Source organism: Heloderma suspectum, chromosome Z, assembly GCF_057233095.1.
Source record: "Heloderma suspectum isolate Gila_16-S chromosome Z, 16-S_ref, whole genome shotgun sequence".
Taxonomy (NCBI): domain Eukaryota; kingdom Metazoa; phylum Chordata; class Lepidosauria; order Squamata; family Helodermatidae; genus Heloderma; species Heloderma suspectum.
This window is the reverse complement of record NC_139476.1, coordinates 10,477,068-10,491,087: the sequence shown is the minus strand read 5'-3', so window position 1 is coordinate 10,491,087 and position 14,020 is coordinate 10,477,068. Positions and strand designations below refer to the sequence as shown.

The window sequence follows — 14,020 nt, the reverse complement described above, 5'->3', positions numbered from 1 at the left end:
ATAGTTCTTTAAGATAAAGAAAATCTAACTAGAAGGAGAAGAAGAACCTATCCCAAATGTGTGTCATTGGGACTAGTGTAAGGCAGAAAGGTTTAAGTAAGTGAGTTTAACTTGAAAAAGATAAATAAAGAGACAAGGCTGGTGCATGGATCAGAAAGTTTTATATAAAAAGTTTGAAACATGATCTGCAATACAGGCAGATCAGCAAAGAAAAAGAAAGCAAAAGAAAGAGAAAAAATTTGTCTTCCCATACTAATGAATAAAAGTGTTATCAAGCACTTTGGGAAGCGAAGTTGTTTACAGGAAGCTGTGCCTGAGAACCAAACACTTCTAGCCTATGCTGAAAATGCTTGCTAGTGTTGTGCTGCCTCATGGGTAACATGTATGGTATAAATAACCCATTTAGCCCAATAGCTCGTGGTTCAGAGAAGCTGTCTGATCCAACCATTAAGTACGCCTGTGTGCTGTAAGTTACCCAATAAAGTCTCCTTATAAATAAATCCCCCCCTCGCTGGAATCCCAAACCACAAGTGGGGCTGGAGCGCCTCACCCAGTATCAAACCGTGCTGTTAAAAGCCATGAAAGCAGGTATGAAGAAGTCAGTTAATATGACCAAAGTGTCTAAAGTGCTGCAAGGTGCCACCGAGGCCCCAGAGCGTACTTGGAGCGTCTTTCAAATGCCTATCGCCAGTATACCTCCCTCAACCCAGAGGCCCAAGAAGACATGGATGAAAGAAGAAAAGAAGAAGACCCGGCAGAGGCAGAAGATTCTTAAAAAAGAACCAGTGTGCCCAGTGTGGACAAGATGGACATTAGTAGCATGAATGCCCAAATAAAATAAATCAAATACACAAAGGAAAAAACCAAAGGGGCCAGAATGGGCAAAAAGAGAGACAGCTTGAAAAGGGCCGTGACATTGACTGTGAGGGGCCGTGACATTGACTTCATAATTGACACTGGAGCAGCATCAAAAGCAAGCAAACGTTAGCCTTAAACAAGAAGTTCAAACACTGAGCAAAGTTCTTCAAGCCCAGCGTCGCTTTGTCTTAAAAAATAAGCCATTCCCATCACAGAAGTTCATCCTTTCCAACCAAGAGTTAAAGTATGAATTAAAGAGGGAAAAACAACCCTTTGACTCCCAGATAGAGAGGACTGAAAACTGTCATACTTTCCATCCCCGCAGCTATGAAAGCAGCTGGAGTTAAACCCTGGATACATTGGACACGAGTCAAGAAAGCGAGAGGGGGAGAATAGACTGTAAACAGAAATCCTGAAAATCCTTTAAAAATCATTCTGAAAAAGCAGTAAGAAGACTCAGGCTAGACCTTACTGTGGACACACCGGGAGACTGTCCCCCTGCGTACGGTCAGACCTGCAACTGGAGAATTGAAGAAGGGGACTAGACCCTACTGCAGCTTGCCAGGTGAATAGCTGCCCAGCGTACGGTCAGATCCCAAAAAAGATCAAACATGTGTGTTGTAGTGTTAGTAGTGTTGCATTGTGTCTCCTTAATAAGGTGCAAAAAAGGGGGCCAGCCCCTGAAAGAGAAAGTTTGTCCCAGGGATTTGCTGATAATTACTGGCTTCACCTGGCTAACATCACGAGAATAAAACATTTTTGTTTGCCAAGAGGTATACCTGCAAACAGGCTTATTAGCTCTTGCCTAATACCTGTCTGTAGACATCCTGGGAAAATTCAAAAAGATGCCATGTTAAGAGTTTATAGTGTAAGTTTAACTTATTCCCAAAATGCTAATTGGGGCGTAGTTGCAAAGATCCTACCCCCTACAGAGTTCACTCTACGCACCCCCATTGTTGCTACATGTGCATGAATGCTTAATTGTCAAAAAATTTTCCAGAAAATATAAAGCTATCCCTGGCCCCCTTCCACTGTAATAAAATTCAAAACATATCTTTTAATGATGCCCACATACTTTTGCCTCATGAATGGTTTTAGACATGTAGTTCCCGCACTTGGTCATTCATTCCTGCCAACTTGTCTAATAACCACCCATGTTGCCTCAGCCGCCAATTGAACTGGTGCCAATTCTTCCCCTGTAGCCCGAGAAAATCCGTCAATGGCAGCCTCGAGCACTCCAACTAACTAAAAATTGTAATAGTCATGTGCAGTTATATTCTGACTCAGAAAAATTGGCCTTAGCAATGTCACTAGTTAAGGTTCCAGGTTTAGCCTTGGCTGATGGTCTGGAAATCAACCGGTTAGCTTGCAGCTTAGCCAAAAGCATAATTGCCACCTCACGAGCATTGTCATTGTTAAATAAAAAGCTGCGTGATCTAAGAGGTGCAGTTCTAGAAAACAGAGCTGGTATAGATTACCTCTTCCTTCTTCATCATTTAAGTTGTGAGACACACCAAAAGCTCTGTTGTTTTAACTTAACTGATAATGGCAATGCTGTAGATGAACAGATCAACCAGCTGCACAATATAGTAGCTAACAAAACAATAAGACAAAACAATTAGCTCAATTAGTTAACCCCTTGGCTTCCAGATCTTAGCTGGTTTAAAGCATTGTTCATCCTAATTCTACCAGTGTTGTTCATAGAGATACTGTTATGTCTCTGCGTTCCTTGTCTTATAAGCTGTTTAACCAATCTGTTTTATGTCTCAGCTAGTAAAACTGCTGCCCTCTACACTCTAATAGCCCAACAAAAGGCTAAGTAATATGTATGTCACAAAAAGCTTTGTATAGTTATCAGAAATGCTATAATTGTAATGAAATTACGCATTTAAGGGGGGAATGTAGCAGCCATATCGGGGGTCAGACTAAGTAGCCTCATGCAGTCTCATGCTTCATGTTCTTGCTGAGCTCTTTCTCCCTTGAATATATTGTTGTAAGCTGATGAGACACAGGAATTCCTTATCTTGTCAAAGGTCATACAATTGTATATCTTGTTCTCTGCTGTTCTCTTCTGTTCTCTCCTTATCATGGCTACCCTATAACCCAGTTCTTGTATTATAAACAATAGTGCTAAGAGAAGAAATGTTGAGGATTGCAACCCCATGTGAGAGGGGGAGGAGGAGCCGTTTCATATGTGTCACAATGTCTATAAAACCAATGTGCTAATGTAAATCGGGGCTTCTGGCTCTTTGGAAATGATTCCAGCCTTAAGCCCGCGCGTTAAATAAAGAATCTCTTTTTCCTTCACTCCGTGGTCTCTCTGACTCTGGGTTCTGCAACAGTATCACTGGAGATTCTGTGTGTCTTTCTTTAATATTTGCTTTATATATATAACTGGGGCACCCCCAAACTGTGATGGCTTTTTCATTCCAGACAGGTTTTAATACTATTTATTTATTTATTTATTTATATACTGCTGAATAGCTGAAGCTCTCTGGGCGGTTCACAATCATTAAAGCCACAAAATACAGCACAAAATGCAATATAAAACTTAAAAGTTTAAAACTACAGAATAAAAGTAAAGTCAGAATAAAACCTAGCAGCAACGCAGAGATTTAAAATACAATGACAGATTTAAAACAACAGACAGAGCAATACTACCTAGATAGGCGGCTGCCTCCGAACTTGGAGGCGACCACCTATCCAAAGTAGGGCAGGAGAAGCATGGAGGAGATCGTTCCCTCCGCGCTTCTCCTGCCCTGCGTTTGAGCTAGACAGCTGATTGCAGCTGTCTAGCCACACGAGCAGGGAAGGAGGCTGCTGTAGGACACATAGGATGTGTCATACAGGCAGTTGCGCTCTCCCTGCCCCGGAACACCCCCAGCCATGCCCCTTTCCGGCCGGTGGCCACTTCGCGTTCCTCTTGTGAGCATGGAGGATGGGGACGATCCGCTCTGCCTCCGAGGCAGCATGGAAGTGCGGGGAGGTCGGTTCTCTGGGAACCAACCTCAGAGCGCGGGCTTTGAGGTCGGTTCCTGGAAAACAACATATCCTGTGGCCGTCTAGCCAATGTCTAGCAGTCATAGGATTGCTCCCTCCAAGACTATAATGCCCAGGAAAATAAAAAGGTCTTCACCTAGTGCCAGAAAGAGCACAATACAGGCGCTAGGCAAGCCTCTCTGGGAAGCTCATTCCGAAGCCATGGTGCCACACCAGAAAAGGCCCTTTTGGTAGGCTCATGGTTTGTCTGAAGAAAACCTCTCCCAACAATGTTTCCATAGATGAGACATCTACTGGTCTCCCTTTATCCCTGCAGAATACTAACATTCTTTTCGTCAAATCCCAGACTCTGATCAGGTCTTGCTTAAAGAACACAAAAAGCACCCTGCTGGATCAGTAGGGGGTCATGTGAACTCCTTTACAGAGGACAGTCCTTTACAGGTATCCTCTAGTTCAGGGCTGGGCAATTTCTAGCCCTCCAGATTTGGCCTACAACTCCCATCAATCTCAACCAGCAGAGCCAAAGGTGAGGGCTGATGGGAGTTGTGGGATCAAAACATCTGGACGGCCACAAGTTCCCCACCACTGTTCTGTTTCAAGGCAGCTTCTATTTTAAGGGCTGTCTGGTCGTCCTCAAAGCTCTGTTCACTTCCTCAAAGCCAGGTTCCCGAACGTGAGTGTATGTCTTATTTTGACCAGGAAAAGTGTGTATTTTCGTTTGGGGAAAATGTGTGTGGGGTACGATAATCATAATCTTGTACAAGAATTTCATTACTTTTTGCAAATAATGCAAACATGTCCCATTCGTAACCCCACATGTAAACTTGGGAATTTTTCGCCATTTCCTGAACTTCTGAAAATGTGCATTTATGCATATGTACATCCCCCCCCCCCCCGGCAATCCACATGTTAATGCTTTTGGGTGCACACTTTAAAAAATATGCATTTTTCATGATCAGAAGAAAAAGAGAGTCATATTTTTTTCTTGCGCTATTAAATTGAGGGGAAAGACTTCAGAAAGAATATAAAGGTGATATTAGCTGGAAGAAGATAGTTATTTGTTTCGTACAAGTGGAACTTGCAGCAAAGTGTTGCAGTGTGGATACTCCATTTCCTCTCTTATATGGTTTTCTTTTCCCTTCCCCCCACAGGAGATGCTTAGCATTTCATTGCCACTGGCCATGCCTCCAGCCCTCATTGGGGTATTGGGAATTTCCCCCCTTATGTTTTTGTTTTTTAAAGGTTCTTTGTACTTTTGCAAAGCTCAAGGTACCCCGGAGCATGCTAATATCTCCCTCTCATTTCTCAGTGGCCTCATTTTGGCTATATAGACATCAGCACTCAGCATCTGAGTTAGGTATTAAAGGGAGTGATTTCCTATGTATATCGTTACATAACAACACTTTTGCTTCAACTTTTTCCAACCAGCTCCAAAAAGACAAATTTCCACTCCAAGCTGTGCAATGCCTCAACAGTTATTCTCCCTGTAAAACCACTGAACCAAAGCAGTGAGGAGAGCTGCATGATACTAGTGCAAACATTACAACGATCTATGTACAAGTGACAATGCAACCATATTAATAAAATACAGATAATCGTGGGTTGTTGTTTTTTCCTTTGGCAGAGCATTAGTTGAATTGGATAATTAATAGCGCAGTCCGATGCATGTCTACTCAAGCAGTAAATGCCATTGAGTCCAGGGAAGTGAGTATAGGATTGCAGCCAAAGAATACAATCCTCTTGCCTGCATAATGATGTTTACTCGGAAGTAAGCCCCACTGGATTCACTGAGGTTTACTCCCAGGTAAGTATGCATAGGATTTCACCCTAAGCCACTTCTCCCGTGATGCCTTATAGAGGTGGCATTTCTATATAGAGGCTTGGATTCAGAGATCTGTGAGCAAAATACATCAAAATCTTGGCCTGCGCTATGTGATCAAAGACACCCTGCTCCTTGATTCTATGAGGTGAATGTCTGCTGCAGTGTGCCATTCCTTTGTACTGACTCCAGTAACTACAGACATCCCAACAACCCATGGTTGCCAAAGCCCACTTCAAAGCATGGTTTGTTTCCCTGGTTAGCTGGCCAGATGCAAAGCCAGTTCAGACACTGCACTAACCCATGGGTACACTCCATGGTTCAGTCAAATGCCTGAATTAAAGTAGAATATCTTCTTGTTCAAATTCAGTTATACTTAAAAAAAAACAAAACCCACCAATGATTCAACATGGCAAAACACAGTTCCAAAGTAATACAGAAGAACAGGAATGCTGTTGTTCCTGGTTGGATTTTCTGGTCTTCCTCCAAATGACCTGATGAAATACATATCACTACAGTAGTATAATTCTTTTAGACCAGTTTTAAGGATTCGACTCCTTCTGTCCAATAGAGTAAAGATTCTAGTCCAGATCGTGGTGCAAAAGAGTCACAATTCTAAACCTAGCAGGGCTGGGTGATGGGCAGCAGCCTGAGGTGAGTCAGAACCTAGGAACCAGAAGTCATGGGACAAGTCAGGACCAAAGAGCAAATCAGAACTGAAGGGCAAACCAGGAGGTAAGGATCCAGCCAGAAGTCAGGAATGACAAATAACTAAGGATACAGGAATAAAGCAGAGCTAAGGCAGACTGCTTTGCCTGAGCAAGACTCAGCTGGAACAGCAGTCCCTTTATACATCTTCCTGTCCAGGAAGATTTCACAGCCAACCTGGGTGGGCAGAATCAATCCAGGGCCAGTAGGCACTTAATTGAGAAGCTTCAGTGGTTCACCACATGGGGAGCTGCACACAGATCCAGCAGTTCCTGACAAATCTACAGCATGGTGCAGATGAGTTAAGATTCTGGCGCATAACAGTCAAAATTCCAGTGCAGAGTGTGTTGCGAAAGCATCAAGATTCTGGTGCAGAGTGTGGTGGAGATGAGTCCAGATTCCAGTGCAGAGTATGGTGCAGAAGCGTCAAGTTTCTATACAGAAGAGTCAAGATCCCAGTGCAGAAGAGTCAAGCCTAGAGATATATGCAGAAGGAGAGTCAAGATTCTAGTCCAGAGTGTGATGCGACACTGAAGCATAATCTGATGCCACTGTGCTCATCATGCTTGAATTGCTGGAAAGAGGTTCTCTGGCTCTTCTGCTGTGTACCACTGGGCTACGGAAGCTCTCACGCATTTTCAGGGAGCTTTCGGTGCCTGTGGAATTGCTTGAGGGGTTATCAGCAGCAACAAGGCAGCCTCTAGGGCCTTTCAACCCGGCTTGGATGCAGCAGCAGCAGACAAGGTCTGCAACTGCCTTCCTCACCTCCTTGCTCCCGAAGGAGTAGATGATGGGGTTAATGAACGAGTTGGTCACAGCCAAGGTCAAGATCCAGCCAAAGATTTTGTGGAGTGCCCACTTCTCATTGGCCCAAAAGGCGTCGATCACCAGGAGGACAAAGAGTGGGATCCAGCAAATGAGGAAAGCGAACAGGATCAACAAGACCGTCTTGAGCAGCCGTAGCGACCTCCTGTAGCTACTCCGAGATAAGGCTTGCCTGGCACTCTGTTGGACCCGGAGGTAGATGGATACGTAGAGGCCCACGACGCCCACCAGGATGATGCAGAACATAGCCACCGAGAAGAGGATGTAGTTCTTGGCATATAGGGGCAGCAGCGTGGAACAACTGGCCACATCACAAAGGCAGTTCCAGCCCAGCAAGGGAAGCAAGCCAATCAGGATGGCCAGGATCCAACAGAAGATGATGAGGGATCTCAGGCGGATAGTCTTGCTGGCCTCGCTCTCGGCGATAGGCTTGACCATGGCACTGTAGCGCTCAACAGCTGTCACCAAGAGACTAAAAGTGGAGGCTGCCAAGGCCACGAAAAGGACCCCCTCACGGAGGAACCACATTGTGGGTGACAGCTGGAAGGTTCGGCTTCCTGACAAGCAGAGGTTGACCAAGTAGGCAATGCCAGCCAGCAGGTCACTGAGGGTGATGCTGGCGAGGCAAGAGTAGACCCAACGGCGGGCTCGCACCTTCCGGATTATGGCCACCAGCACCAGGAGATTCTCCAGGATGATGAGGCAGCTGGCAGTGATCACAACCATGTTGAGAGCATCCACCTTGTCTTCCTGAGGGCGTCGGTTGTTCATCCGACCTGTGAGATTGTAATGGTACAAGATGATGTTGAAGTTGCCTGTGGCAGCTCTCTGAAAACAGAAATCTTGGCCGTGGACCAAGCCAAGCCAGGGCTCTGGGTGCGACGTGGGGGACATTGTAGAAGGAGAAGAGGAGGGGGAGGATGCGATGAGGTTTTGATCAGTCACCTTCTAGGAAAAATAACCTAAATTGGCAGAGGGATCAACATGGAAGTGGAATTGGAAATATTGTCTGAAGAACAATGTGTTTGAGGAAGAGTGTAGCTCAAAGCAGAAGCTCCCTCTGGTTTTGTGATGGAAGGAAAATGGTGCCCACAGTGTTGGACGTAACAATGGGTGTGGAACCCAGCAGAAATCAAAGGTCTACAGGAGAGTAGCCAACAGGTATTGAATGCTGCCTGAAATTTGATGAATGGGTCTAAGAAGCAGAGGTGCATCCAAATGCACCAAGAGGACAACTGGATGGTGAAGAAATGGAACAGCCTGCGTGCCACATCCAAGCAAAGGAGAGTCCCAGAGTCCCATCTCAGCAGCCCTGAAGAATCTGAAAAATTGAGAGAAGAAAGGAGAGTCAACAAGGGGATTGTCAAAACACTACAAAAGCATCATAGGGCATCATTTCCTGTTGTTGAAGGACGTTTCCTGTTCTTAGCAGTAGCATCTCTGCTGTTCACCATCATGTGGTTTGGGGGCGGGTGGCGTTTCATAGTAAAACGCAATCAGTTTATGGCTCTTAATCTTTCTTTAGTCAGAGCATGACACTGAACTTGAGAAATCTCATGTTGCTTAGCTATTGCACAGGAGGCTTGTGGAGTGAGACTATGCCTGTATTTTAGAATAATAAACAAAAAAACACCTCGAGAGAAGAGGGGAGGGGTTATCTTTTATCCCTGATGCATTTTGAGAATTTATGTTGTTTTACTTATTACTGTCTCTCTTTTTTCCAAAAAGGTGTCTAAAGAATGTAACAATAATAATGATGATGATGATATTTGACCAAGAGCCGGATGCTTTAAGCAGAGTCATTCAAAGGAGAATATTAATCAGTGGATCCAACAATGTTGGTTTAATAATTGTAAAATTTGCATTTCTTGGAAAACAGTATAACTATAAATGCATTGGGAATAAAGGATTTCTGTTCTGCAGTTGTCTAGGACAGTGGTTGTGCAAAAGGTAGATGAAGATCTTCTGGGAGAGCTCTGGGTGATTGGCAGGGGTCTTGACTCCTCCAACAATAGCGATAACTAAAAAGCTATTCCTCCCCTGCTGCTTCTCAAATGAGCTTGCTGAAAAAGAATTGTTGGGGAAAATTTTGGCAGCATGGCAGCAGAGGGGGCCACACCAGGCTGGTGGAGGCAGGGGCAAATATATATATTTGCACCGCAAATCCCTCAGCTGGGATTTTATCCCACCTGCCCCTAATTTCATGTCTTTGTAGACATTGCTGGTACAAATAAAGTAGTTTATAAATTAAAGCTTGCAGGAGCGATTGGACAGTTTAAGAATGTAATGTTGGGGTGCTCCCCTCCCTCGCTTTCAAACACAGAGAGAATCTCAGACCTCTGTTCATATAATCAAAGCTATGGTTTTCCCAGTAGCAATGCATGGCTGTGAGAGCTGGACTATAAGGAAGGCTGAGCGCCAAAGAATCGATGCTTTCGAACTGTGGTGCTGGAGCAGACTCTTACGAACGAGTCCCCTGGACTGCAAGGAGGTCAAATCAGTCCATCCTAAAGGAAATCAACCCTGAGTGCTCATTGGAAGGACAGATAATGAAGCTGAAGCTCCAATATTTTGGCCACCTAATGTGAAGAGAAAACTCCCTGGAAAAGACCCTGATGCTGGGAAAGACTGAAGGCAAAAGGAGAAGGGAATGGCAGAGGATGAGATGGCTGGATAGCACACCGATGCAATGAATATGGACTTGAGCATGCTCCGGGAGAGAGCACAGGACAGGAAGGCCTGGCATGCTCTGGTCCATGGGGTCACGAAGAGTCGGACATGACTGAACGACTGAACAACAACAAAAAGCTGCCAATTCTGGGCTATTAACCAGCAAGCTGGCTAACAAAGGGAGCCAGAAGAGAAACAACAGGAAAAGCTCTGGTAAAGGCTCTTGTACTCCCAGATGCCTCTGGGTAGCCCACAAACAGAGCATAAGGGACTCTTCCTCAACCTGGTGCCCTCCAGATGTGTTGGACTACAACTCCCTCTGCTGGCTGGGGAATGATGGGATTTATAGTCCAACATATCTGGAGGACACCAGTCTGGGGAAGAGAGCATCTTGCATATTTTGTTCACACCATCTTGTACTCGGTGGTAGACTGTGTGTGATCATGGAGGTTCCAGTGAAACTAACAGCTATTATAATTGCTAATTTTTTAAGCTATTTAAAATTGCTATTAGCTGGGCAGACTTCAGGCTTGCAGGTCTACTTTGTATTTTATTCAGATCCTGCAGTCAGCCAGGCTAATCATTCAAGCAGGCAGACCTGTGCTAAGAATTAAGGACCAGGGTGCAGATGGCCCCTGGGCCTCCCAAAGTTGCCCACCCCTTATCTATCTATCCATCCATCCATCCAGAGATCCTTTCAAAAAATCATAGGGGTGGGAGGTATCCTCTTAAAGGCAGACTTGCCGCTCAGATGTTCTGGACTACAACTCTCATCAGCTCCAGCCAGCATGGCAAATGGTGAGGGGTGATGGGAGTTGGGAAGTTCCTGAACACCTGGAGGGAACCTGGTTGGGAAGGCCACCCTAAAGGCCATCAAGAGTAACCCTCTTGCCTGGAAAGTGGCACCGTGCTGAGACACAAAGAGCCCGTTTCCCCTGGCTCCCTTGCTGCAATGACAACAGGTGACTAGAGGTGCTTTGGTGGATCCACCTCCTCTCACCAGGTGCCGTTGCAACTCAGCCTGAGACTTACTCAACAGAGCTCTTTAATACCCCCCACTGACCCAGACCCATATGTGTACAGCAGCAGTTAGAGCCAGTGTCTGCTCCGTTATCACTCCTCCGAGTCAACTGCAACTGCCTAATTTCCCTGTAGGGTTTTTTACTTCCACTGGTGAGTCATGGGTGGCATACATGGTTGTGTTTCCCCCGTTTTATCCTCACAACAACCCTACGAGATAGGTTAGGCAGAGAGAGAGAGTGCGCGCTTATCAGAGGTTCCTTAATGAGACATTCAATGTGGGCACCCTCTAATACAGGGACGGGCAGGAAGCAGATGTACTGGGATCTCTTGATTTGCCGCGGATCAGCGAGGGTTTCTGCCTCTCAATCTTTTAACAACAGCAAATAAAACTGAAAGTTTTTGTCAAAGGCTAGCCTTGTGCTAATCGTTTATCTCTTGGTCTCAGTGTTTCTTACCTGTAAAAGGGGAGTATTAGTTGCTTTTCTTTCTGCAACTCTGCTGCCCAGTTTGGGAGATTTGTGTTAGGATCCCTTATCTCTAGTAACTCAGATGCAGATTTGTTTTGGCATGTATGATGTAGGGTTCAAGGGGTGCCATAGGAAATTAACTCTGTTCCCCACACACACACACAAATTGGTAACCAGCTTTGATTAGTGAACTTCTAGTAAACACACAGACACAATGTAAATCCCCCAAGCCAGTGGTCATCTCAGACTTCACGTTGCCCACCCCAGAGACAGGGAGTTGGACAAGGACAAAATGGGAAGACTTCTTGAATTCTGCATCCAGCCATGAAGCTCTCTGGGTGACCAGGGTCAAGCTGCTCTCTCTCAATCTCGCAGGGTTGTTGTGGGAGTGTGTGGGAGGAGGAGGAATACACTGTCTCCACCACCTTGAGCTACTTGGTGGATGCAGCACCGAATGGCAGGGTGGTGGTGGTGGTGGGGAGGCTAAAATTATGTGTCATCTTAGATGTTTACAGAGACTTGTGTTTTAATTTCATATACATTCCATACATTGACGCATTTGCAAGTGCAGAGCCTGCTAGATGAAGAAATATCACAAGGAATCCTTGTGTTGTGGGCTCTTGAATCATAATGTGGAAATAAAGAAGAACATGCATTAAAAAGAAAAGAATTGTATGTAGATGGGGAAAGTCAAGAAACCATTTGCCCCAAAGAAGCCTTCCCCAATGGAGTGCTTTTCACAGGGGCTGGACTACAACCTCCATCAACCCCCAGTTGGGCTGATTGCAGGTGATGGGAGCTGTAGTCTGACACATATGAAAGGTGCCAGTTAGGGACAAGCTGCCCTAGAGGGAAAAGGGGATGGGAGGTGAAGGAAATTTGCAGAGTAGAAGTTGGGTTGAATTTGGATCAGAAAAGGTTGGAGAGGACCGTAGCTCAGCCATGTGGCATACAAAAGGTCCCCGGTTCAGTCCACAGCACCTCCAGTTAAAAGGGTTCATTTGCAGGGAACTGGAAAGATCCTTCTCTGCTTGGTGGACGAATTACAGAGCAGTCCTATGCATTGTCTACTGAGTTCAGTGGGACTTACTCCCAGGAAAGTGTGTATGGGATGGCAGCCTTAGTCAGACCCAGTATAAGGCAGCCTCCTATGTTACATTTGAAGATAAGCATCACTTGGGGCGGGGGGAGCACCTGCTTAGCATGCAGAAGGCCCTTGGTTCAATCTCCGCATCACCAGTTAAAAGGCTGGTGTAGAAAAAGAGGAGAAAGACCCTTCTCTGCCCGAGAGCCACTGCCAGTCTGTGAAGACCAACCTTCCCCATCCTGGCATTCTCCAGATGTGTTGGGCCACAATTCCCATCATCCCCAGCTATCATGACCAGCTGGGATGCTGGGAGTTCAGTCCAACACAACTGGAGGGCACCAGAATGGAGACGGCTGGCATACTCAGATGGACCAATGTTAAGGCAGCTTCCTATGTTCCTGTTTAAGTCAGCCTTCTGTATAGAACCATGAGGATTGGAACCTTACTTTGTCTTCAGAGGAAGGACCATAGCTTAGTGGCAGAGCACCGGCTTTGCATGTCAAAGGTCCCCGGTTCAGTCCTGGTGGCTCCCAGTTAAAAGGATTTCAGGGAGCAGGTGGTGGGAAATACCCTTCTCTGCCGGAGACCCTGGGGGACATAATCATAGCAGACAATCCTGGGCAAGACAGACGGTTCGTGTGACCCCCGTCTAAGGCAGCCTTGGATTTTCCTAACACTGTACTTCCAGTTGAGGCACTCATTCTCTCATCGCCCTGCCTCATTCACAGACTTTTACAGGGACAGGAGAGGGCAGGTTTCCAGAGCAGGGAAGATGGAATAGCTGCACGGTGCCTTTTGCATGGTAACGCTAGGAGCCCTCCATCTGGAAACCCCCCAGGAGAGGAGAAACAAAAGAGAGAAGTGCTGAGAGAGGCAGCCTGTGGGAGGGAGCTTGTGGGGGCAGATGGATAAAGAGAGATGTGAATGGAAAGTTGGAGAGGGAACAAGCTCAGTAGCTCCCCATCTCCTCCTGCTCCTCTCATCCAGACTCACCTGCTTGGATGGGTTCCACACCTGGTCCTGCATGTGGCTCGACGGTCAAAGCTGCCTCTTGAGCTTTGAACAATGGGATTGTGCTGTGTGTGTGTGAGTGTTTAAAACACCAGCAGTTGTCCTACCTAGCAAAAACAAGAGGAAGGGGATGTTGCTACACCCATAACTGAAAAACCACAATTGGTTTCTGCAGGATGGACCCCACCCAAGCAGAGGGTGCCGGAATTGTCACCAAAAAACGAAAAAAACATCACCTCCAAGTGCGACTGGCCATCCTACCCTTTGCCTAAGAACATGTAACCCTGGGGTATTGCTTCACATAATGCAGGTTGCCCTTTAAAAGATTTTTTAAAAAATAGCCAGAAACCAGGAGCCAATATCTTGATTGTAAGATCCTCAGGGCAGGGAACCTGTCCCCTTGTATTTTGTAAAATGCCCTGCACAAATCAGGGGCAGGCATAACATGGCCTTCCAGATGTTGCTGGGTTAGACCTCCCGTCTTCCCTGACCATTGACCATGCTGGCTGGGGCTGATGGGACTTGGAGTTCAACAACATCTGGAGGGCTGCA

The 14,020-nt window shown here is 45.9% G+C and overlaps 1 protein-coding gene across 1 annotated transcript; it reads right to left on the bottom strand.

The window, feature by feature from the left end:
* Positions 1-682: 682 nt before the first annotated feature.
* S1PR4 (sphingosine-1-phosphate receptor 4) lies at positions 683-13,547 on the bottom strand. Its single transcript, XM_084825504.1, has 2 exons — positions 13,451-13,547; positions 683-8,531 (listed from the first exon to the last, which is right to left on the bottom strand). Exon 2 carries the CDS (start codon positions 8,102-8,104, stop codon positions 6,893-6,895), a length of 1,212 nt encoding a protein of 403 aa, XP_084681630.1. The 5' UTR covers positions 8,105-8,531; positions 13,451-13,547; the 3' UTR covers positions 683-6,892.
* Between the last annotated feature and the right edge of the window lie 473 nt (positions 13,548-14,020).

Bases quoted from the DNA above. Each gene is read 5' to 3' on its own strand.
- S1PR4 (XM_084825504.1), bottom strand. From the start codon at position 8,104: ATGTCCCCCACGTCGCACCCAGAGCCCTGGCTTGGCTTGGTCCACGGC.